This window comes from Ursus arctos, unplaced genomic scaffold, assembly GCF_023065955.2.
Source record: "Ursus arctos isolate Adak ecotype North America unplaced genomic scaffold, UrsArc2.0 scaffold_10, whole genome shotgun sequence".
Classification (NCBI taxonomy): Eukaryota; Metazoa; Chordata; class Mammalia; order Carnivora; family Ursidae; genus Ursus; species Ursus arctos.
This window is the reverse complement of record NW_026622764.1, coordinates 56,686,302-56,712,814: the sequence shown is the minus strand read 5'-3', so window position 1 is coordinate 56,712,814 and position 26,513 is coordinate 56,686,302. Positions and strand designations below refer to the sequence as shown.

Genomic DNA, 26,513 nt, shown 5'->3' with positions numbered 1-26,513 from the left:
TATTCACATCAAAATGGGTAGCAAAGGCTGAGACACACTGGCCATAAACCCCACCCCCTGGCATAGCACCATACAGTTGGGGGGGATCCCCAACACCCAGCTTTTCTTTGAGGAGCAAAGGGTTTGGACCACACATCTGGTGCCCCAACTTTTAAGGCTGCCAACTGAGGGATGGTCCCCCAAATCACCTATGTATGAAAGCTAACAGGGCTTGCATTCATGAGTCCCACAGGACTATAGCAAACAAAGGAGCAGTTGTTCATGGGTGCAAGAACACTTGTTGCAACTATCCCCACCTCTCCCAGGCTAGCACAAAGGAAGCGCAACAAAAACACCCAACTCCCAGTCTTTCCCTGGGAGCGGTTTGAGGCATACTTTACAAGCTACTGTCTGAGGTTCTGGCTTTTAATTAGCATGCATCTCATTGCTGGCTACAGTCTCCCCAAAAGAGTGGGCACTTCCCTGCTTTCTTCCTGCAGCTTGCTCCAACAAGAAAACTCTGTAAAATAAATAATACAGATGTCTCATGTACCTTGCCCAGTTTCCCTGATGGTAAAATCTTGCAAAACCATAGTGCAGTGACATGACCAGAATATTGATGTTGATAAAGTCAAGATATAGAAAATTTCCATCACCACAAAGATGCCTCCTCTTGCCCTTTTATAGCCACTCACCTCTCTTACCCCATCCTTGACCTCTAGCAACCACAAATCAGTTTTCCATTCTGTAATCTGAATGTAAATGGAACCATATAATGTGTAATCTTCTAAATTTTTTTGAGTTGACACACAATGTTACATTAGTTTCAAGTGTACAACATAGTGATTCCTTAAGTTCATACATTATGCTGTGCTCACTGCAAGTGTAGCTACCATCTGTTCCCATACATCACTGTTACAATATCATTGACTATATTCATTATACTGTCTTGACTTATTTATTCCACAGCTGGAAGCCTGTATCTCCTGCTCCCTTCACCCATTTTACCCAACCCCCACTTTTCTCCCCTCTGGCGACCATCAGTACTGTTCTCTGTATGTATAGGTCTAATTTTGCATTTTATTTCTTATTCATTTGTGGGATATTTTTTTTAGATTCCACATGTGAGTAAAATCATGTGGTATTTGTCTTTCTCAGTCTGACTTAATTACTTATTATAATACTCTTTATGTTCATCCATGTCTCAAATGGCACAATCTTATCCTTTTTTATGGCTGTGTAATATTCCATAGTAGAAATATGCCACACCTTCCTTATCCATTTGTCTGTTGATGGACACTCAGTTTGTATAACCTTTTGTTACTGGCATTTTTCACTCAGCATAATTCCTTAAGATTCATCCAGTTTGTTGCATATCTCAAAGTTCATTCCTTTTTATTGCTGAGTCCCTGGTATGGGTATATAGCCCAGTTTGTTTAACCGTTTACCTGTGGAAGGATTCCTAGGTTGTTTCCTGCTTTTGGTTATTATGAATAAAGCCACTGTGAACATTCATGGCCAGGTTTCACCTCCCTGTGATAAATACCAGAAGCGCTAGTATAGTAGTTGCATGTTAAGTCTTTATTTTATTTTATTTATTTTATTTTTTATTTTTTAAATATTTTGTTTATTTATTAGAGAGAAAATGAGCACAAGCAGGGGGAGCGGCAGGCAAAGGGAGAGGGAGAAGCAGGCTCCCCATTGCTCCATGAGCCCGACACGGGGCTCCATCTCAGGACTCTGAGATCATGACCTGAGCCGATGGCAGCCACTTAACTGATGGAGCCACCACAGGTGCCCCTTATTTTATTTTTTTAAAGATTTATTTATTAACTCCAGTAAGAGAGAGAGCAGGGGGAGAGGCAGAGACAGAAAACCCTCAAGCAGGCTCCACGCCCAACACAGAGCCCGACTTGAGGCCTGATCCCAGGGCTCTAAGAGCATGACCTAAGCCAAAACCAAGAGTCGGTTGCTCAAATAACTGAGCCAGCTAAGCGCCCCACATGTTAAGTTTTTTAAGAAATTGCCAAATTTTTTTCCGGATTGACTCTATATTTTAGATCTCCACCAACAACGTACAAGTGTAGTTTCTTTCCATTTTTGTCAGCATTTGATTATTTATTTTTTAGTCCTTTTGATAGGCAGATGTAGTAATATCTCCCGGTGATCTTAATTTGCATTTCCCTAATGGCTAATTTTGTTGAACATCTTTTATGTGCTGGTAGCCATCTGTAGAGCCTCTTCGGTGAAATGTCTCTTCCTGTCTTTTGCCCACTTTTTAATTGGTTTGTATTTTATACTACTAAATTCAGAGGCTTCTTTACATATTCTAGCACTAGTTTTTTGTCATATATATATGGTTTGAAGTATTTTCTCCCAGTCTGTACCGTCTCTTTTCATCCTATTAACAAGATCTTGTACAGAAGTGCTGAATTTTGCTGAAGTCCAACTGACTAGTTTTTTGCCTTCTCGGTTGTGCTTTTAGTGTCAAGTTTAAGAATTATTTGCCTAACTCTAGATCCTGAGGATTTTCCTCTATTTCTTCTAGAAGTTTTATAGTTTTATGTTTTACATTTAAGTCTGTGATCCATTTCAAGCCAATTTTTGATAAAGTGAATCCTTTAAGAATATTTTTCTACATATTAATTAGTATTTTTAATCAGTACTTAGTCCATATTTTATATGACTAGTAGCTGTAAGATTGAGTAATTAATTGAATAATCTTAGTGCCTTCTTTTGGTATTAAAAAAGTACCACATTAATAGATATATGGGATTCAGTGGTCTAGATTTGTGATAAAGCATTTATGGATGACTACGCTTCTAAAATAATAAATCAGTCGAATAAATATTGAATGCCTACTATATAGCAGGCCCTACTACAGGCATTGAAGTATGGCTTGTCCTTGGGAGCTAACAGTGTGATGAGGGAGTTAGAGACAAAATTCATTCATTCCAGTGTACTGTGTTCAGTATTGGAATCAGGTTAGTATAATGGCCAAGAACCCAGACTCTGGGTTCTATCAGTTTTGGATGGAGTCCTGGCTGTCCCACATCCCACCTGCATAAGATAACCTCACTAGTCCTTAATTTCCTTACTTATAGAATGTACATTATAAGGTTGTTATGAGGATTGGAAAATACATGTAAAGTTCTTAGTATAAGTGCCTGGCACAGCGTAAGCACTTAATGTTAGCTGCTATGACCGTGGTAGAGATGGAGGTAGGGGTAGACAGGGAAGAGGAGGTACTGGTCTATGTAGGCAAAGATGTTGTCACACAGACAGGGGCAGTTATCCTAGAGGTGAATACTTCTGAACTGAATCTGTAGGATTGAAAGAGGACTTCAACAGCCTCCATTTTGACCTGTCTGTACTTTCTAATTGATTAAGTTCTTCTTTCCAGCTTATCTCTTAACTCAGCCAAAAGATCCTTGCAGGCAAAGCATCCCATGATGGGAACTGAAACTACCCCCTCAAGCAAAAAGGTCTGTCCTGTTGTCAGCAAGACCACACGTGATTGACCCCAAGGCAACGATCTTTACTGCTTACCTACATATACCCACCGAACTTTGTCCCACATTTTCCTTACATAAACCCACTAGTAGGTTCAGCACTTTGGAGATAGTCTTTGAGACACTAGTCCACTATCTTCCCTGTGTTGACCTCACTGAAATAAACTCCTTTCTTGTTTCACCACCACTCATCTCTCTGCCTTTGGATTTTGTCAGCGGTGAGTGGCTGAACCTGGTCTGTTTGGGAACCCTGGAGCCAGGTGCTCTTGGCACCTCTGCTCCGGGTTACAGGATGACTAAGATTTAGCTACAAAAAGAAAGGAAGGAAAAGCATTCAGGACGAACAGAAGAACAGGAACAAAGGTATAGAAATGAAAGCTTGTGTATACGTTTATGTAGTACAGCCAGTTGTTATTAATAGAACTTGAAGTAGGAATTAGAAAGTGAGATGTGGCTGGAGAGGTAGACAAGGACCAGGTGAGGGTGTTGGACTTTTTTCAAAGCAAAAGAAGACATTGAAGAGCTTAAGAGAAGAGAATGGCATAGTCAGATTTGCATTTCTAGTTAGCTCACTCTGCAGAGTGAAGATTGCTTTGAAGTGGAGGACATAACTGGAAGATTCTCTTTAACAGTTCATTTGAGAGATGAAGGCCAGAATCAGGGCTGTAGTAACTGACAATGGAATGTCATTCTTGTCCTTTTTTTTTTTTTTTTCATATGAAAAACTCCTGTTTGGGGCACCTGGCTGGGTCAGACAGAAGCACGTGCACCTCCTGATCTCAGGGTTGTGAGTTCAAGCCCCCCATTGGGTGTGGACATTACTTAAAAATAAAATCTTAAAAAACAAAAAACTCAGGGTGCCTGGGGGGCTCAGTCGGTTAAGTGTGGGCCTTTGGCTCAGGTCATGATCCCAGGGTTGTGGGATCAAGCCCCACATTGGACTCCCTGCTTGCCGGGAGCCTCCTTCTTCTCCCTCTTCTCCCTGCTCATGCTCTCACTCTCTCTCTCCCCCCCCTCAAATGAATAAACAAAATCTTTTAAAAATAAATAAATAAATAAAAAACTCCTGTTCAGTTCAGAGCTTCAGTTGGAGAAGGAGGCGAGCCTCAGGTTGTAGGGTGTGTGAGAGTGGTATCTTGGAAATGAGGACTGTAAAAAGTCCTATCCAAGACTGGCTACAGTTCCTCTACCTCAGGCTACTAGGATTGAGTGGTCCTCTCTATTCCTCTAAGCTAGATATGGTTTCTTAGGATCACCTAAAATATGTATCCAACTAATAAAAAACTCACATTCTTTTTTTTTTTTTAATTCACCAACTTGGAATGGAAATGGATGAAGTGGAGGGAAAAATTACTAAAAAGTACATTTAAGAAAAAGGAATTTGATTCCAATCTACATTTGCTAAAACCTTTATTTTCTTCATCTGTTTTCTCTCATTTAAGATGGTTTAAAAATGTTAATCATAATTTTCTTCTTATATAAAGCTAAAAGGTAAAAAAGCATGAGGAATTCAATTGTATCATATTCATTACTATTTTGAATTCTTCTGTGCCATTTCATTTACCAATGTGAGAAGTAGACTTCTAGTTGCTCAATTAACTAAGTGCAAATCCTGTGGAAAAGAGCTGCATCCATTTTGTAGACTCTGTTTGAGTGTTTGAAAGTACAGCTGACTAAAAATATATGACAAAAATAAATTTAAAAAATAAATTAATAAAATAAATAGGTCATGGGGATGGAATGTGTAGCACAAGGAATATAATGATATTGTATTAACTTTGAATAGTAAGAGATGGTAACTAATGGTGATCATTTTATACTGTATATAAATGTTGAATCACTAAAAAGAGAATAAATTAATGTTTTTGGATATTACAAAGAACAGTGCTATTTCTCTTTATGTGTGTGTATGTGTAAACAGCTTTTGAGAGATAACTTACACTCCATATAATTCACCTATTTCAATTGTACAATTTAATGGTGGTTTGTTTCTTTAACAGGGAAAAAAAGATGTGACCCAGATATTTAACAACATCCTGAGAAGACAGATAGGTACTCGGAGTCCTACTGTGGAGTACATTAGCGCGCATCCTCATATCCTGTTTATGCTCCTCAAAGGGTAGGTACATGCTTTCCTTTAAAGTAGGTTTGAGTATAGAATAGTTGTTAAAAGTATACAGCATTGGGGCTGCTGGGTGGCTCAGTTGGTTCCTAAGATCCCTCTGTTCAGCTTTGCCATTTCAGCTCACAGGAAGGCGAAAATACATGGGAGAAATGATCAGCCATGCCTGGAAATGGCTCACATTACTTCCTTTCACATTCCATTTGAGATCACTTAGTCATTTGGCCCCTTAATTCTTAAGGAAATCTGAGAAATGTTGTCTAGTGTCCAGGAAGAAGAGGACAGTGAATTTCAGTGGATCACTAACATTCTCTGTCACATATTGTTTCTTTGAAAATTTCTTCCCTTCCATTTTCCGTGTTCTCACTTTTTAGATTTCTGTTAGTCAGAGTTGAATCTCCAGGATTGATTTCTTAGTTCTTCTGTTTTTCATCTCTTATCTTTTTATGTGTTGGAAGATGTTAATTTTACATTTAATTGAAGATAAACCCTATTGAATTTTCATTTCAGCTACTCTTATTTTTAATTTATAAGAATTTGTTTTTGTTCTCTGATTATTCCTTTTTCTTGTCTCTCGCACTTCCTGGTTCTGTGATCTTAGGCAAGACACTGCACCTTTCCAAACCTCAGTTTTCTTATCTGTAAAATAAAAGTAAAATTTATATTACCTTCACACTAAAATGATGTTGCAATATATGCCATTGACTTTGCACCATCAGAAAGATTGGTGTTGTCAGCCGGGGCTCTGCCATTTACATACTCTAAGACCTTGGGCAAGTTATTTAACTTCCTTATGTCTTGGTTTCCTCATTGCAATATGGAGTCCATAATAATACCTACATCAGTAGGTTGTTAGGAGTCTTCAGTGAGATAATGCTTATGAAGCACAGCATCTAGTACACGGTACTCAGTAACTACTAATCTAAGAAATTATTATCACTGTTCCTCTTAAGAGCTGCAATTCCCATAGAAACATATGGACAATTTTAAACAAGACAAAACTTGATTGGTGCATTTACAAATCAAACTGATGTTATTTCGGAAAATGATAGTATCATTCTGTATTGAACCTAATTCTAACCAGGAAGGAAGGAAGGAAGGAAGGAAGGAAAAGAAAGGAAAGGAAAGGAAAGGAAAGGAAAGGAAAGGAAAGGAAAGGAAAAAGGAAAAGAAAGGGAAGGAAGAAATTGATATTTGCTCATCAAAGATAATCATCTGGAAATAGGATACAAAGCATGGTATGAAGGATTTGGAACCCAAATTTTATGAGAAGATTATAAATAAAGACTTTCTCTAAATGAACTTTTCTCTTGCCCCGGCAAGTGACATTCTAAGTTACTGAGAGAACTTGAGGATGAAGTCACTTAAACTCCTCTCAGTGATCCATAAAAAATCATAGCCAATGGAAGATGTTCCAGAAGTCTAATATTGAAATAATAAATTTCTCCTAATAGTACTATTTTAAAAATTTTAATCAAAAATTTTCAACCATATACAAAAGTAGAAAGTACAAAGAAACCCTGTGTACCCATCACCCAATCTTAACAACAATCAGTATTTCACTGTGTTTGTTTCATCTATCTCCCCAACACCTCCCCCGACTTTTTTGGCTGGAGTATTTTAAAGCAAATCCCAAACTTCATGTAATCTCGATTTATCAACCCTAAATAATTTACTTTGATATGCATTGCAAAAATAAAAAGATAAATTTTACATAACCACAATGTAATTATTATACTTAAAAAGTAACAATAATTCTTTAGTAACTAATATGTACTCCATACTCCAATTTCCTTGATTGTTTCCTCCCCCAAATTTCCATAGTTGGTTTGTTCAGTTAAGGATCCTAACAAGTTCCATTCACTGTATTTGGTTGTAATGCCACATAGGTCTTTTCAAAGTCTCTTTTCGTTGAGAACAGTACCCACTCCCCTTTTTATGTCACTGACTTTTTGAAAAACTGAGAATTTCCTCCATTCTGGATTTGTCATATTGCTTCCTAATGGTGTCACTTAACTTGTTCCACTGTATTCTGTATTTCTGACCTGAATGTTATATTTAAAGACTTGATTAGATTCAGATTCAGTTTTATCTTGGCAATCATATTTTGTAGGTGGTGCTGTGTAGTTCATATTTCATCTCATCAGGAGACATACACTTTGTAATGCTACGATTGAGCAGTGGGTTCAGGTGGAGACAGCTTAAACCATTGTAAAGTTCCTCATCAACCTTACACTTAATTGTTTTACCATTCATTGATAAACACTGTTTGATTCAGTCATTTCATTAGCGGTTACAAAAAGATGATTTTCTAATTCTGTCATTTCTCATGCGTTTATTGACTAGAGTAGTTTTATAGAGAATAACTTTCTGTCATCCACCACAATTTAACTACTTTAAAATACAGTTCATATCAGAGAGGTAGAATGCCTAATTCTTTTCCTTCCATTATCGATTTAGAGAGAAATAAGTTGTTACCCCAACTTCTGTTGGCATCTAATGAGTTTCTTTTCTCTCTCTCCCCTCCCCCATCCCTTATTATTATTATGAACTTGTGGGTTTAATTTTTTCCATATATTTTCTTTTTCTTGCTGGTGTTCAGTTGCTATCCTTCAAGTTGCCTCATGTCCTTTTGATATTACTCCCATTAGCAAGTGAGATTCCTTGCTTTTTGGCACAAGGTATACCAGGCCCATCTTGTATATTTCCTAACACAGACTTGAAATCAGCCATTTCTACCAAGGACTTTTGTTCTTTTTAGTGAGGAATGGTTCTTAGAGACTATAATCGGATGCTAGGGCTTCTCATTGACATTGGATTGTTATTGCTTCTAAGCCTTTTTAGTGGACAGAGTTATCTCCTTATTTTTAAAGTAAGCAAATATATCTAGATTAAGAGCAAAACTTCGGGGCGACTGGGTGGCTCAGTCGTTAAGCATCTGCCTTCGGCTTAGGTCATGATCCCAGCGTTCTGGGATCGAGCTCTGCATTGGGCTCCCTACTCTGTGGGAAGCCTGCTTCTCCCTCTCCCACTCCCCCTGCTTGTGTTCCCTCTCTCGCTGCCTCTGTCTCTATCAAATAAATAAATAAAATCTTAAAAAATAAAAAATAAAAGCAAAACTTCTTGCCTATATTGAGGAGGCCAAGTGTTTAAGTGACGTTTTACAGAACTTTTCCAACTACTGCCTGACATTGTTTGCCTCCAGCAACAGCACAAGTCATGTTTCCCTTTTATAATTATTCTTAACTTGAGATATTCTTTCACAAGATCTTCTGACCATTTTTTGTATGTAGCTCACTGCTAGAGGAGACAGCTGCTCTTACATTTTAGCTTTTATTAAATTTGAAAGGGATCTTATATGCTGTGATTATTTGCATATATAGTAGTGTACCTTCTCCATACTAACATAGTTAGAGGCCAGACTATATAATCTAAACTGCAAATCAAAAAGGAAGATATAATTCAATTCTATAAAAATAATGATTCAGAATTTATTGGGTTACTCTTTATTAGCAACCTGACATAAATTAGTCATTGTGGAGGCACAGTGATTCATTGTGGTCCCTGCCCTTAGGAACCTTTTTCATAAGTGGAATAGAATAGATGAGATATTTGTTTTGTACCAAGAAAAGGATATTAATGTTATTGGGATTTGAAACTTAGGATAGGCTTTCTTTGTGGAGTAATAAACTATCAGAAGCCAATATCCTAGAGGGTAGTAAGGTTGAAATGATATATGTGAATTATAGAACCCTTAAAGGGTACTGACGAAAATTAAGAATTTCTCTCTATATCCCAGTGTATTCCTACCTTTAAGGAGCTGTCATCTCAGAGAATGACATTTCCACTCTTAGGCACAAACTAGTGGGATGCAACAAGTGTTCTGACCCAGAGGAATAGTTTTTAAAATATTTTTTTAGTTTTCAAGAATAAATAGTCAGTATATCACAGATGGTTCCAATAAACTTTACCAAATGAAAGGAAAAAGTGAACTAATTATACACAAAAGTTTGGAGTATAAACTTTTTATAGATAGTCTCAGTTTGGAAATTTAATCAAGAAATGAGAAAATGTTGGCTAGAGATCATACAGCTTTTTGACTAAGCCAGTTTGAGTTTCATTAGAGTTCTAGTATTAAGAATTTTAGTCAGAGTTTGAAATTTATTAACTTCAGGGGCGTCTGGGTGGCTCAGTTGGTTACGCGTCTGGCTCTTGATTTTGGCTCAGTTCATGATCTCAGGGTTATGAGATTGAGCCCCACATAGGGCTCCATACTTGGCGTGGAGCCTACTTTAGATTCTCTCTCTTCCTCTCCCTTTCCTCCCCCCACCCACTTGTGCACACACTCTTTCTCTCTCTCTCTTTCTCGAAAAAGAAGAAGAAGAAGAAGAAGAAGAAGAAGAAGAAGAAGAAGAAAAAGAAGAAGAAAAAGAAAAGGAAGAAGAAGAAATTCATTAATTTCATTATATGCCTACTTTTTTTTTTTTTAAGATTTTATTTATTTATGTGACAGAGAGACAGCCAGCGAGAGAGGGAACACAGCAGGGGGAGTGGGAGAGGAAGAAGCAGGCTCCCAGCGGAGGAGCCTGACGTGGGACTCGATCCCTGAACGCCAGGATCACACCCTGAGCCGAAGGCAGACGCTTTAACGACTGCGCTACCCAGGCGCCCCTAATTTCATTATATGCCTACTTTGTGCAAAACGTTATGCTAAGCGCTCTGCAGATTGAGGTGGGAATAGGGGAGAGTAACAAATAAGATACAGACACCATATGGAGATGGGAGCAGAGGAGGAAAGGAGAAGGTAACAAGAGAGCAAGACGGTAACAAGTAAAACCTATTCCCAGCAATGAAGTTGTTTGAAATGAGGTGAAGAAAACAGATTTATAACTACTTATTGGCGATGTAACATAGTATAGATTGAAAAAAGTGCTAAACGGGCATTACAAACTGTTGTAAGAATATGAAGGAGAGAGGGAATAATCTTCAGTGGTGGGTTATTAGAAAAGACTTCAAGGAGGAGGTGGCATTTAAACTAAGCCTGGAAAGATGAGAGAGAATCTTAGAGGTAGAAATGCAAGGAGAAGGAAATTCTAGGTTGAGAGAATGGCATACCCCAAAGATGTAGGGAATGGGATGAGAAATGAAATGGAAAAGTTTAGGGCCAAATTACAAAAGTCCATAAGTACCTCACTAATAAGTCTAGATTTTAATGGTCTTGGGTTCTTTCTCTAGGCCAACGGTCTTTATTTCATATACTCTAAAGTACTCTAACAGCAATGTTTTTCTCCTTCACACTTTAGAAAATACACTCCTCTTTATAACATTTTATATTTTCCATCTATAACTCTATGTGTATCAGCAGGCTGATCTTCAAGTTCTTCTGGTAAGAGAAATTATTAACTATAAATAGGCATTTTTTAATATTCTGCAAATAATCATGCCTATCTGAATATATTAGCATTTAATGTAAATATGAGTTATTCAGGGAATACTCAAAGGATAGTTATAGATAGTATTCAGCATAAAGCAGAACAAAAATGATAAATACTACCTTAGTTTAGTGAATCCTTTCAAATATCCTTGTTTACCATTTCCCCTACTGTATTTGTAGATTTGATTTTGCAAAGTAGCCGGTTTCCTAAATTGTAGGAGAGAGATTTTATTCTTGAATCAAATTTCATGTAGATGTTGTCTTATAAAGAATAGTGTATTATTCTTTATTGCTCAACAAAATGGTATCACTTATATTTGGTGAGTTTTATCTTGTTTTGTGTAAGAGCGGTTTTGTTTTGATTTTCATCTATTCAATAGTTTTCTTATCTGTTCATTTCAGTTCTCATCTGTTCAGTGGTCGTTTTTGCTTTTAAAAATATTTTTTGCTGGAATTTTTCCTACTTGCAAAATTCATGGTAAATTTGAAAGATTATGTAGGCCCTTTATGGATATCATTTTCCTTCTATTCTCAACATTATAGGAAAGTGCTTTTTCAAGAATTGAGATAATTGAGGGTTTTTTTTTCCAGTGGGCTTTGTATTAGAACCATAAAAATTAATATTGTATTTAACTGAAATGAAATGATATAAGATTTTTTTTATCCTATATGCCCTTCCCAGTCTTTTACCACTGTGTCTTCCTTCATTCTAGTCTACTGTTTTCCACACAGTTGTCAACTGTATTTTAATGCTGAGCTTGTTTTACTTGAGCTAAGTTTTGTTCACTTTCTTGAAACCTTATCCTACACTGGAATGTAACTCAAACTAGATTTCTGTCAGTGTTGAATTTGACACTTGAGGCATTGTTATTAAATTAGGAATGGAACAGATCTAATGTGCCAGTCCTGAATTGTTTCCTACAGTAAACATTGTGTTTTTCTAGTGCAGTTTTTGCTACGAGCTGTAATTCATGACTTCAGTGAGTCATTCAATACACAGCTATTTATTATTGGTCATCTATTATATACAAATCTTATATACGTGCATGTAATATCTATCCTTATACTTATCCTTTTTCTGACCCCCAGATAGATAGATTCTACTGCCAAGGAGACATCTCTACTTAGATATCAGGCATCTCCAAGTTAACATGGTCAGAAACAAACTTTTAATTTCTTCACTGGTCTGTTTGTCTACTAGTTTTATTCATCTTAAAAATTGGCACCACCATCTACCCAATTATTCAGGCCAAAAATGTGGGAATCGTTCTTGAGTCCTCAATTTCCCTCACCCCAGATTTGTTCCCACTCTACCCTGGCTACGTCGTTAGCAAGGCCTGTTGACTCCCTGCAGACAATACGCACGATCCGCCCACAGTCCTCTAATGTATTACTACCACCTCAGTCCAGGCCACCATCATCTTAGCTGGGCTTCTGCTCCTCCTCCTACCCAGTCCCCCTGCTCCCACTCTAACTTTCCAGCTCATTTTTCCTTTTTTTTTTTTTAGGAGAGAAAGAGTGCACCCGGCAGCCTGGGGTGGGGGGGAGGGGGGAAGGCAGAGGAAGAGGGAGAGAGAGAATCTTAAGCAGGCTTCACGCCCAGCATGGAATCCAATGCGGGGCTCAACCTTGAGATCTGAGCCAAAATCAAAAGTCAGATACTTAACCAACTGAGCCGCCCAGTCGTCCCCACAGATGCCCAGAGTGATCTTTTTAAAGCATATGTTAGGCCATGTTAATTTCTTGCTTTAAACTCTCCAAAGGCTTCCTACCACACTTTAAAACCACACTCCTTAGCTTAGCTTACGCAGCTGTATGTGATCTGGCCCCTGCCCTTCTCCACTCTTGCCTCACTTCACACCATTCACTACTCTTCCCCCACGTTCTAGCCACACTGGCCTTACTTTTCTCTAACTCACCAAGCTGGTTCTTGCCTTGGAGCCTTTGCGGTTAGTTCCCTTTGCTTGGAACACCTTGCTCCTTCCCTGACCCCTCAGTCCAAACAAAAGTAAATTAAGTAGTCACACTCTGTAGTGTAAGTATTTTAATGTCTTCAGTTTCATAGCACTTCTCAGAATATGAAATTTCTTTTCATTGTTTATAATCTGTCTCTTACCCTACTGAATAGTATTCCCACTAAAAAATATGAACTCTAGGAAGGCGGTGGCCTGTTGTGCTCTACTATTGTATCCTCAGCGTCTGGAATAGTGCCAGCACATCTTAGCTATTCAGTGGGTATTGAATGAATGGTGTTGGAATGAACTGTGACAAATGGTATCTATGCTTCCTTTAACAGCAGTATTGAAATGGTTCTTTTGATACCATTAATATTATTTTGTTAATAGGATAACAGTGTTCTGTATTTCTCTCTTGTTTATGCTTTAGATATGAAGCCCCACAGATCGCCTTACGTTGTGGGATTATGCTGAGAGAATGTATTCGACACGAACCACTTGCCAAAATCATCCTCTTTTCTAATCAGTTCCGAGACTTCTTTAAGTATGTGGAGTTGTCAACATTCGATATTGCTTCAGATGCCTTTGCTACTTTTAAGGTAATTTTTTTTTTTTTCTGAATCAGCTAGGTCATTTAGTTTCAGCATTTAGTTAAAGTCAGCTGGCCTCTGAGGAGGCAGTGTAATTTTAAAGAGCAGAAAAGGCGATTCCGTAGGCCCAAGCATAACCAACTGTGATTTATGGTGCAAGTCATAGAGCATCGGTCATGCATTCTATGAGGCCAGTCTATCACATTGTGGAAAAAACAACTCAGAGTACTTGTCACAAACTCATACAGAATGAATTGCAATATATAAGTAAAAAAAGGAACAGGTAGTATTCTATGCAAAGCATGCTTTCACTTGTGTTAAAAACAAAGGGTATAAGCTGCACTTGAGGTGTATATGCACTGAATACCTCTGGAAGGTTACCAGGGAAGCAGGAACAGTGTTTACCTGCAGGGAGGGGAACTGGGTAGTGAGGGGAACTGGGTAGTGAAGGGAGCTGGAGAATGACACCTTTGCATATGAAAGACATCACAGTACTTTATCGGTGTAATCGTAAATTCCCACCCAGTGAAACAAATTACTAATAAATGAATTGTGTTTTTTTCATAATCACCTATATTCTTACAAACTTGTTATCTACTCTGTTACTAAACAGGAAGTGAATTTAATCTTAGTTTTATATTAAAAAATTTTAATTGTAAAATAACATATAACAAAATTACCATCGTAACCATTTTTTAGTGCACAGTTCAATAGTGTCAAGTATATTCACACTGTTGTGCAACTAATATCTGTTAAACAACAATGCTCCATTTCTCCCTTGCCCTCAGCCCCTTAGCCCCATTCTACTTTCTGTTTCTGTGTTTGACTATCAAAAAGATGTTCAGAAAGCATATTAGAAAATAATGTAGCTAATTTGGAGACTAAAATACTAGAACTTATACATGCAATGAATGATGTCACCTTAAAGGTTTCTGTCTTAGCAAATCATTTACTTATGATCTGCCATTATTTAATATATTTTGAAACTGGTGTCATTGTCTATGCCATGTTCATTTTTCAAATCTTTATCCTTTGAGGGCAGATAAAAGTTTGGAAACAGCACAAAGCTGTTTGACATTTGGGTTAATGGGTGAAGTGGGTGATCATGGTAGCTAGGACTGTTTTTCATTTTGGTAATAATAATGGTAATGATAATAAAAATAGATTTTAAAATGACTAAAATAGAGTCTGTCTTCAGTGTATACCACATTGGCTCTGAAGACAATTTTAGAAGAGGAGTTCTGAAAATATTTTATGCTGATGATGTAACAGCATCATTGACAAAAATGTCAATTACAAAATAGACAAGACTTGTTTAAATGTATATATTCAGATTCATTTCTTTAAAAGCATTTCAGCAATTTACTTGCTCCATTTACGTCATTCCAAATTTACTTCTACTTTTTTTTTAGGATATAAATATATATTGTTACCTAATTGTAATTCACGTGTGACTTTTTATTTTTTATGTATTATCTTCAATACATACTTCAATAATATTGACATAGTCCTTATACCAGTATTAGTAAATATTTTAATCTTACTACTTTATGTGAACGACTTCAAAGTTGCCTGTGACCCTAATGACAAATAGTTCCTTTTAATAGCTCTCCAGAGTCCAAGAAAGGTGAAAGTGGTAGTTTGTTATACTGAAAATTATGTATTATTTATAGACTAGGGATTTACTCAGCCTGTTCTAGGAAGGTGTCCTGAATCCATGAAAAGATACATACGCTCACATGGTGGCAGAAAGTGTGAGAGAGCATCAGGGAGCAGAGACAAGAGACAGCAGGGACTGGAGGGGGAGCAGGAGGAAGGGGCACCTCGGAAGAAGAAAACCTAGCAAAGGGAAGGGATGGAGTGGGGGCCTGCAGCGGGGCAGTGAGGGGGCTCACTGTGACCAAGAGGGAACACTGGTGAGTGGACCCGGCCCTAAAGATAGCCTGGTGAAGGGGTAGGCAAGGCTGGGCAGCTGTTGCCTGCAACACGGTCTATCATGACATTTCCATATCTCCGGAAACATCATGAAATGAGGAAAATTGAATTGATAAGAACTCCTGTCAGAGGGAATCCTGTTTGAGGAGGACAGTTTACTGTGGCACTTTTATTTTAACAAATCGGAGGGGTGCAGGTTTGGAACCAGGACTGAATTGCTTGAGAAGGGAGAGGAAATGAGCCTCAGTGCCCTCGTTCCCTAAAAGCCTCAGCCAAGCCCAAAATAAGTACGGAGCCACTCTAGAATCTGGGTTTGAAGGGAGAGCAGTCACCACCTTGCTTGGGTTTTCCACATGTCTCCTTCCAGTCCTACCTGCTCCCTAGGTTCTCCCTGACAAGACCAGGCAGAGGAAGAGCCGAGCCTGCAAGTCTGGGATAGAAGGCGAAGGGCAAGGGAAAGAAGGAGAAGGAAGAGGGGGGATCTAGGAGGGGGATGAAGAAGACAAAGATGTAAGAAGAGAAGAAGAAAACTAGAGAGAACAGCAAAGAGTGAGGGAAAGGAAGGAAAGAGAGGGAGGAAAAGGCTGAGGACAACACTAAGGAGAGTTGCCTGGTGGGCGGAGGGAAGAGGAGCGAGGGCAACAAGCGTGAATGTGTGCTCGGAGTGCTGTGTCACTCACGAGCCTGCTCCGTTCCACAGGCCACTCAGTCTCACCCGACAAAGCAGAGGTTGTACAGTGGCTACAGATGAACCCCCCAAAGTCTATCTAGAGCACACGGTGAGGGAGGCTTTGATGCATCAAATCTGAAGAATGACATTTAACACAAAAGATGATTCCATTTCTTTCTAGGGAACTGTCTGTGCCTAAACAGCCAAGGAGATGTTTTCTATTAATAGAGAGCGTAGTCCCATTTTTTTCCCTTTTCTATCTGATGACTCTGCTGTCATGGAAACAAAGTTGGTTCTTTTTTTAAAAGACTGTAAGTAAAGCTTCACAAATAATTATAAACAAAGAACAAACTCTAATGGAGGCAAAAAGAAATGAATATGTATTTTTTCAAAATTTCCACAAAGGTTTTTCAACATTTAATAAAATAAACTGTACTTGATAATAATGTCTTGCTATCATATGTTCAACCCAATGTAATTTGCAGCACAATATTAAATATCAAAAATAAATTGTTTTAATTTATACCTCAGCATATTTTCCATCGAACTTAAGTCTGAAAATCTAAATAACCATAAAAAGTTTTCTAGTATGCTAAAAAAAAAAAAAAAAGTGGGGGGGTCGTGTGGGTGCCTCAGTCTGTTAAGCGTCTGACTCTTGATTTTAGCTCAGGTCATGGTCTCAGGATCCTGAGATGAAGGCCAGCATCAGGCTCCGCACTCAGCAGGGAGTCAGCTTGAGATTCTCTCCCTCTCCCTCTGCCCCTCCCCCATGCTTGCTTTCCCTCTTTCTTTCTCTCCCTCCCTCCCTCTCTCTCTCAAATAAATAAATCTTTAAATAAAAGTTTTCCGGTATGCTAACAATATTGGAAATGCCAATTTCCATATTTTTCCAAAATGCTGTGGTTAATATAATAAAACAGTGACCATAAGTCACTGTTTCTTTTTAAGTAGATGGCTTTGAGGGGTTTTGGTTGTTTCGTTGGCTTGGTTTTAGTTTAATTTAGTTTGGTTTTGTCTTTTGTTTTGAACCTCTTTGATTTGCCTTTTTCGTTTTGAGCTCCAAAATGGCTGTTGCCCAGTTTATTCATTAATGTTTAACATTGAAAGGACAGTATTGTCTACAGATTGTCCTTTCCCAAAAAGCATTCCTGACAATCGGAATTTCTTTCATCCCTCCTTCCAAGAACTGACATGATAGAAGGGGTTTGAATTCCACCTCCCTCTGCCACCTGACTGGCTGGCTGTCCTTGAGCAAGTAGTTAACCTTGGAGTTTCATTTTCCTTGTCTGAGATATGAAGAAAATAACCCCTGCTTTGCAGAGTTGTGAAGATTAGAAATAACATGTGTAAAGCGCTCTGCACGCTCCCCAACACACAGTAAATCCTCCGTAAATGGCAGCTGCTGCTTGGCCCATCCACTGTCGTGTCCCTGCCGTTGAGTGTGTCTCTGTCGTTCCACCCTGTGTCTCCCAAGGTGTGCAGAAGTCACTTACATATCCATCTCAGACTTTTTTAGCATAATACACAGACTATGCAAAACTTAGTCTTGTCAAAACAGAATTGTGAGGAGGTGGGATCAAAGAATACAGTGTTTCAAATAATTTTTAAAATTTTAAATCATTTAAAATTTGAACTTTATTTTTCTTTGCAACTTTCTGCTTTTTCCTTTTTGGGTAGGATTTTAGCTAATTTTTTCCACTGTTACATGATCTATAATGATGCAGCAATTGTATTTGTCTTTGTATTATGTGTATATATGTGTGGGTGTATGTACATATATGGTCAGTTCCTCCAGTTTTGTACATGCATTTTACTCCGTGCAGAAATGTGAGGGTATAGCTATGAATAGATACACACGAGTGTGAGAGTGTGTGTGTGTGTGAGAGAGAGAATCATTTATTGGCTGTACCCACCATGTACACGTGCTGGAGGAATTCTACCCCGTCACATTTTATTTTTCTGTTATTGGATATGTAAGTTATTACAGGTTTTTTCCTTTGGAATTTGAAGGAGCTGCTACTAACAGGACTCCCTCCTGATTCCTCTTTCTTTGGAGTTACACTAATGAATAGTGAATGGAGAGCTTCCCAGGTAGCGCTCATCTGTGCCGTGCTCCATCTGCTGCTGCCATCGCTGTGTGTGCAGACCTGCGGCTGGGAGAGGGCACGGTCCCCACACTCAAGCCTGCTGATTGTTGCAACAGGTGGATCCAGGGTCTGCTGCAGCCCTTAGAAAGAAACCCTTTCTAACCGGGGTCAGCTCAGAAAAATCACTGATCCTGCTCAGGGCATTAGGGAAGGGGCTGTCTGAAAACTAGGGACCCCAAAGAATGCCATGGGACTACCTTATTTTGGGGTCCTCTGATAGAGGAACTAGTTTGAATTTTGACCTCCGGCAGACCAGGAATGATTTCATATAGAGGGTTTTCCCATTTTAAAATTCCAGTTCCAGAACAATACTGAATGTTCTACTGGAAAAAAAAAAAATATTGGTTTCCACTGATAGGTGCAGTGGTCAGTCAAGATGTGATGATAACTAATGAAATGATATCAATAGCCAGTCTCATTGTTCTTGAACTTGAAAATTATAGCGCAAAATGCATTAAATATTTTACTTATTAAAATAGAGATAGGTGAGTTTTGCCATTGCTGCTGCCTTCTTGTTCTCTGTAAACTTATGTTGTGGACCTTCTATATGCTTTTAGGAAGTTTTAATTAAATGTGTATTAAAGTATAAGAACTTATTTTGGACAACTTTAAAATTCTTTTATGTTTTTAATTAAATTCTACATTCTACCTAGACAAGGCATTTAGCCTCTAAGCGTATAAAAGGGATTAGGTGAGGCTTGTTTTCTTTCAACATTAAGGTGAATTAAGGATATAATTTAGGTGTGAGCCGAAGACAGTCAAATGTTCCTTTATGCTTTTGTTCAGTTTTCTGAGAGTTATGCCGTAATAAGATCAGTCTACTTGTCTTCAGCTTTGAAAGGGTGCATTGTATGGCTTAGTCACTACTCACCACCACACAGTCCGTTAACCCAAGAGCAGGATGAGCCTGCGATGGCACAGTTCAATGTCGTTTTTGTGCTTCCCAGCATCCTAGACACCTCTTTTTTAAACATGGTTAAGAAAAAAAACTAAAGGTTGAAATCCCGGAAAATCTTTTAGGTTAACTTGTGAGATATGGTTTTAAGCCATTAGGCATTCTTAAAAAAAAAAAAAAAAAAAAGCTATTAATGACATTTCGAATAGATCATCATAAACTTAATTTAGGTATTTATTAGATCATAATCACAATGTAGTCATGGCTCGAAGACTATAAACCCCGTTTGTTTCACTAGTTAAATTATTCCTATCATAAAATTAACAATGATAATGAATTAAAACACTTTGTTGTTATTGACATGAAACAAACTTGCATTTCACATCTTAAACTAAGAATGGAAATAATTTTGTGGATGTAAAGAAAATATTCTTCAGAAACCTTTATGTTTCAAATGAATGGACTTATAAAATTCTTAGAAAAGCCAAATTTATAAAATTTATTAGCTATAATAATTTTATTTCACTTCACTGTTCTTTTTCTAGGACTTACTAACCAGACATAAAGTGTTGGTTGCCGACTTCTTAGAACAAAATTATGACACTGTAAGTAGAAGTCCTTTTTAACGTTTTACCTCATTCTCTGTGGACACTTGCTCCTGTTTATGATCACAACAGACACCAACCGTTGTCTGCCATGCCCCCAGTTTGTCCATTTTCCTGGGAGCCAGGTCATCAGGAAACTTTGTGTAAAATTGAGGATGGCAGGAGATCAGGGCTTTCCCATTTTTCCCACCTGTTCCTGTTGTTTTATCCGGAGCTCCAGACGGTGACTGGCACCTGCTTACTTTGATCCTGATTTAAGAGCATCCATGTTGCCCTTAGGAGGCAGGAGGTAACCATAAGAGCACTCCACCCTCACTAAAGAAATCATTTTACTTGCTTGATAATTAGTTTTACTTACTAATAGAAATGCCAAGATATATCTGTCTTCCAACTCCCTTCTCAAATGGTGAATGCAACCCATCCTTTTGAGATTCCGCTGAAATGTGACTCTTCCAGGAAGCTTTCCCTAATCCCACCCATCCACATACGTGCACGCCTACTCCCTCCCCACCCCCACTGCCACCATTTTCCACATTGTATTATGGTGTGTCTGTACCTTCCTGGCTGGTTCTTGAGCTCCCTGAGAGGAAGGAACCTGATCAGAAACTGTAGATGCTAGATGGAATGTTAAAGACTCATTAGATGTCGACTTATAATAAGTGAAAATAAGAGAGCTAAGATAGTTTATGACAAAACCTGTGGCGTCAGCTACTAATCTTTTCTATAGAATGAGTGATGTAAATGTGTTGTGCAGGAATGCTTTGCATTCAGGAAATAGTACATGACAGTTTGGAAGACTGTAAACTCATTCTCTTTGATCCCTTATTTACTTGATCTTGTCTTTGTACCTGTAGTCACATCTTGTGTAATTTGGTGGCTTCACAGTCACTGAGCCTGCTGCACGGGCCTCAACCCCAGCTCCAAGAACTCATGCTCCCTCAGACATTTCATACTTTCTGAGGTTCATATTTCTTTAACAGAAACTATGAAATGGGAGCACATGATATAGGACTCTAAAATAATGAAACTGGCATCCTGGGAAGTCAGTCATACCTTATACATGTATTTGAAATTTCTGGTTACATATGATTGCACTCATATGTGGAATTTAAGAAACAAACGAGCAAAGGAAAAAGAAGAGAGAAAGAGAGAGACCAAGAAACAGACTCTTAACTACAGAGAACAAACCCATGGTTACCAGAGGGGAAGTAGGTGGGGGGATGGGGGAATAGGGGATAGGGCTTAAGGCCGAGCACCGGGTGTTGGGTGGAAGTGTTGATCCCTATATCATACACCTGAAACTAATGTAACACTGCATGTTCACTCTGCTGGAATTAAAATTTTTAAAAACTTACCACAAAATTTGATAAATTTCATGTCCCACAAAATCATTACAGAATAAACAGTAAGTCCTTCATATAAAGGAGTACAATTATTATGACTTTAATGTGGGCTACATGGGTTTGTTTTTACTTTTCACTTTCTTAATTCTCTGTCGGTAATTATCCTCTGTGTGCACTGCGTGCCCTCATCACACCCGTGCACACACACCTCACACTCGGCCTCCTGAGGACCGGGACTGTTTCCCACCCTCCTCAGCCCCTGGACTCTCCTGCCTTCGTTCTCCACTGGGCTCGCTCCTCCCACCTCTGTGGCCTCTGAGGCATGCCCTTGTGTGGCAGGAGGTCAACACTTAGCTTCCCCAGCGTCTGGCACTCTTGTGTGAAACTGAAGGACCCGGGCAGTGGTTGACAGCCACATTGGGAAACAGGGGCCCCAGACACCAGCGTCCCCAGCTTTGGGGAAGAGCGGAAGTCCTCCAGAGAGGCCCGCTGCGATTAGCGTGGCCATCGTGTGGCAGAAGTTGCCTCATTCCTCCACCTGTCCACACTATGAACCCGACAGTTTGATTCTTCATGGGATATCATGTGAAGCCCTAAGCGTGTTTAATCTTTTCCTAAGTTACTCATGCGCTAATAGCTGCCAGCAAGGCTACCTGATCAAACTTCTCTAAAATGGCATGAAATGTGTTATTTTTCTACTCATTCAATAGATAAGTTAGGGGCGCCTGGGTGGCACAGCGGTTAAGCGTCTGCCTTCGGCTCAGGGCGTGATCCCAGCGTTATGGGATCGAGCCCCACATCAGGCTCCTCCGCTATGAGCCTGCTTCTTCCTCTCCCACTCCCCCTGCTTGTGTTCCCTCTTTCACTGGCTGTCTCTGTCTAATAAATAAATAAATCTTTAAAAAAAAAAATAGATAAGTTAGTAGATGTTTTATTCAAAAGAATGTATTGAAAGGACTCAAATACTCCATTTTTCCACTCAATTTTTAATTTGTAGAACTAAAAGGGACAAGTACATCTGTTGTATCACTTGACCTTTCTACCCCCCAGTGTCTTTATGTGTAAATGAGGATGGTGAAATGGGGGAACCTTCCCTGTGGACAGTGTGATCAGCATAGGGTTATTAAGCACACAGACGGATGCGAGGCACAGCAGCTGGGCTGCAAGAGAGCAAGAGAGCAAGCAAACCTAATGCAGAGAAACCATTGCTGGTTTTACACTCTAATATTTATTTTCTTTTCATTAGATTTTTGACGACTATGAGAAATTGCTTCAGTCTGAGAATTATGTGACCAAGAGACAATCTTTAAAGGTAATATCAAATTTCTTTAAGTTAAGAGTCTCTGTCAGTTGATATCTTACTAGTAAATGATGGCCCTGAATAGACAAGTACATAGAGAAAAATTAGGGTGTCCCTTTTTTTGTAACTTGGAAAATATGTTTCATGTTATGACTGTACTTTGTAGCAAAACACTGTAAGTGTCCTGCCTCAAATACTTTTTGGAAGTAACAATATAAATAATGGTATACATGATAAAGTAGAATTTAGTATATTTCAGCTCAGAAAGAAAATCAAGCTTAAGTTGATTTAAATACAACCACAGTTCTCACCCAGGGCGTATTTTCTGGAGATGAAAAGAAATCACTCTTGGCTTGAAATTAAGATCTGAATTAGTGTTTATAAGGAAGAATCAGCAAGGTTCTCCTGCAGCTCTCCTTCAGTGTATCTGAAATAGGAAAAAATGACCCTATTTCTCTTACACATTTCTCTGTAAACTAGACTTTGTGGGCTACTTTGCAGAGAAGCAGACGAAAAGGTTATGTGATAGGGCTTACCCCCATCTGAGAAGCACTTACCCCAGGTTTGTAACATATTTTTCCAAAGATTTTTTTTTCTTTTTTTTACCGTATTGCATTGCTGGGTTCCAGTCTCTGAGAATTCTTGTTATTGTTTTACTGTAGGTCATTTTTAATACCTCCACCATTTAACATATCTTCAAATTGTGTTTCCAGCAAAGATTCTGAAATACAAAAATAGTCACTCTTTAAGAATTAAAAGAATAATCTTGAATAATCTTTAATAAATTTGAGTACTTGGTCATGGACCCAAAACTGTGCTTTTCTAAAAATGCCAGTGTTATGCTGAAACAGACTCTGGAAAGAGGTTAAAAAATGATATCACCAGCTAGAAAAGAAAATAAAGTCAATTCTCAATTATCTGTAAATAGCTTAGTTGGATCAGTTATTGGGGGTGGTGTGGTGGGTAACAGGGCATTCCATTTGGTCAACAAATATTTATGTGCTCCTGTTCCTAACATGACAGTGACAGCCAAGAGCAAAATGAAGTCGCACCTCAATGGACCTTACATCCTGTTGGAGGAAAAGAGACAATAGACAAACAGATAAATATTTAACTTTCAGGTGACTTTAGAACAGTTCAGGAGGGCATGAGGACAGGAAGAAGTGATGGCTGGGGTGATAGAGGGGGGTGTGTGTTACCAAGTGGCATTTGCTATTGGAGATGATATCACCTATGAATGCCTGTGCAAGTTCGCTGTCCCCCAGCACAGCCAGCCCAGCAGAGTAGGGCCACAGAGTTGGCGAGTAGCCTTCCCTCCTTCAGTGAAAAGGTGCCTGGGGGCGCCTGGGTGGTACAGGTTAGGCTCAGGTCGTGATCCAAGGGTCCTGAGATCAAACCCCGCATAGGGCTCCACACTCAGCACAGTCCTGCTTGGGGCTCTCTCTCCCTCTGCCTCTCCCTTCCCCACCCCCCCCACCTCAAATAAATAAACTAATTTTCTAAATAAGTGCCTGGAAGCAGCCATCTGGTCAAGAGGAGGTAGGACTGCTCCTGTGGGAGTGGGACTTCCGTTAAAGCTGCATCTCTACCCTTCAGATCCCACTCAGACAGTCCAGAGAATGTTATCGGCAGATAATAATCGGCTGGCTTTGTCAAGTCCCTTTGTACGATGTTTGGGCTTACTAAACATCACTTGTATTATTTTTACATGTTGGGATAATGACATTCATAGAACAATGTGTTTGTTTCTTAATACTGAATACACTTTAACTGAAGTGATAAACTAGGTGGATTTGTTATGACAGTTTTGTCAGTTCACTTTACCTGTGATTTTGCCTTAGCCATGACCTGCCTGTCCCTGAATTTGTGCCCTTGCTGCGCCAGCATTACCCCTTGTTGGGGGGGTCAGTGTGCTATTTTCAGCCAGTCATTCAGCACTCTTTATTGAGTTTCCCCTTGCGTGGAAACCCATACAAGGTGATCCACATAGAAAATAGACCTTGGGTTCTCTGCTCTTGCTGCTGGAGCCGGGAGCTATGAGATGAAGCTTTAGACAAAGGTGCCGTGCTCACCTACATCCAGAAAGCTTGTTAAAGGCATTTGAAGATAAGGCCGCATCCTGTTGCCGCAGCTGCGTACCTAAAGAATAGAATTCCTTATTTGTGAAGGGCTCCACAAGCACAGCCGAAACAGGGGGCTGGTCTGTAGTACCAGAGATCGTTGCCCTTGGAGGGAAGGGGAGATTGAATAGTAAACAGAGCTGACAATGTTCTGAGGAGCCAGTGTATAAGAAATCTCTCATACGCTTTCTAAATCCTTCCTCTTTTCAGTGGGAATCTATGAGATCATGAACCAAAGTAGCAACATTGGTACGAACTAAGGTGATTGAACTAAATTGGCATCAAGAAAGCTGAGAGTCATAGACTTTAGAATTTATCCTTGTACTGTTTTCAGTAGTGACAGGAATTAGTGATAGAAATCTTTCTGCGGGGGCGCCTGGGTGGCGCAGTCGTTAAGCGTCTGCCTTCGGCTCAGGGCGTGATCCCAGCGTTCTGGGATCAAGCCCCACATCGGGCTCCTTCCTAAGAGCCTGCTTCTTCCTCTCCCACTCCCCCTGCTTGTGTTGCCTCTCTTGCTGGCTGTCTCTGTCAAATAAATAAATAAAATCTTTAAAAAAAAAAAAAAGAAAGAAATCTTTCTGCGATCGACTGTCTCTAAGGCCTTCGGTGAAGTTATAAAGCTAACAGTTGTTCCCCGAAACATCTGCCTCGGGGCCTCCTTCCTGCTTTGTCCTTCGTGTTACCCTGTCATCCCTTCCTACCCATGTGCCCATTGCCCTCATTCTGTTCTCAAGATGTCGTCAGCCCCACCTTGTCCTGCTCCCTGGCAGGATGCATTTGGATTTGAAAATAGAAGCCCGTTAGTTCAGTGCACGTGTGATGGGTACAATATGTAATAGAAATTTGGTGGGTAGCAAAGGGGAGCTAGAAGGTTCATGCTTCATTGCTTTCTGCTGCCACCTGGCTCTCCACTCTCCAGCCCCCCTTTCCCATGGCTCTGTGGCCAGACACCTCTGCACTGTTCCCAGAGGCTTAGGCAAGGAGCAACCGAGTCCGAATGTGGTATTGAAACTCTCCCTTTCCCACTTGCTTCCTCCTTGCTTACAGATGCCCCAGCCCACTCAGAAGGCCTCTTTCCTGTTCTTTATTAACTCACCCAGACATACTACGTTGGCTGCTACTCTTGCCTGAAATCTTTTATAGTGGCATGTCTCACAAATATTTTATTTGCAGTATGGTAAAACTGAGCACTGGTTGGACCCTGAAGAAAACTAGTAAAAGACAGATAAAGCATATCTAAGAACGCAGAAATTGTTAACCCGAGTACTAAAGATTTGGCTTTTTCGAATGCTAGATATCAGCAGACACATTATTAAAATCGTCTTATTTCACTGTATTCGAGAGAGCTGTATATTCGTGTCTTTAACAGAAAAACGTTGTTTTGGAGAGCTCTGCTGGTGCACTGCTGGTTTTTCCTTTTGAGAACTAGGTCTGTGGTAGCAATAGGTTCTGTTTTGACACAGCCATGTTTATATCTCCGAGTTCTCTGTAATATTTTGTACATAGATGTTTCATCATTTTAGAAAATAAGAGAGTTCCGATTATTATAAGAGCACACTTAGAGTATTCTGTTAAGTGATAAACTGTCTTAAAGCTGGGCTATTTTCTGACTCCAGAGTACTTGCTGCCAGCTGTCTTTTGGAAAACCATGTTCTAAATTTTCCTGAACTACCTTGGGGTGTTTAGATTCCTGGTGTCAATAAAAAATAATTAACAGAGAAATTCTTTCCCCTCACATGACAGAGCTTAGGAATTTATTTCTTATCTTCTTCAGAGCCATTTAATTACTAGCAAGAAAGATTATAATTCAAAAGAAGCTTGGGAGAATTTTGGGGGTTGTTTTTGGCTCGGTCAATTTCATTAAAGCACTAAGTTTAAAAAAACCTCATTATTTCTACTTGCTGTG

General features: G+C 39.2%; 1 protein-coding gene across 16 annotated transcripts in view; it reads left to right on the top strand.

Moving 5' to 3' along the window:
- The window catches only part of CAB39L (calcium binding protein 39 like), a 112,281-nt gene that overhangs the window by 69,430 nt on the left and 16,338 nt on the right, over window positions 1-26,513 (top strand). For all 16 annotated transcript variants that reach the window (XM_048215478.2, XM_048215483.2, XM_048215475.2 and 13 more), the window contains 4 exons: window positions 5,492-5,610; window positions 13,433-13,601; window positions 19,785-19,844; window positions 22,434-22,499. In XM_048215478.2, coding sequence (XP_048071435.1) covers window positions 5,492-5,610; window positions 13,433-13,601; window positions 19,785-19,844; window positions 22,434-22,499 — 414 coding nt within the window. The remainder of the gene's footprint in view (window positions 1-5,491; window positions 5,611-13,432; window positions 13,602-19,784; window positions 19,845-22,433; window positions 22,500-26,513) is intronic.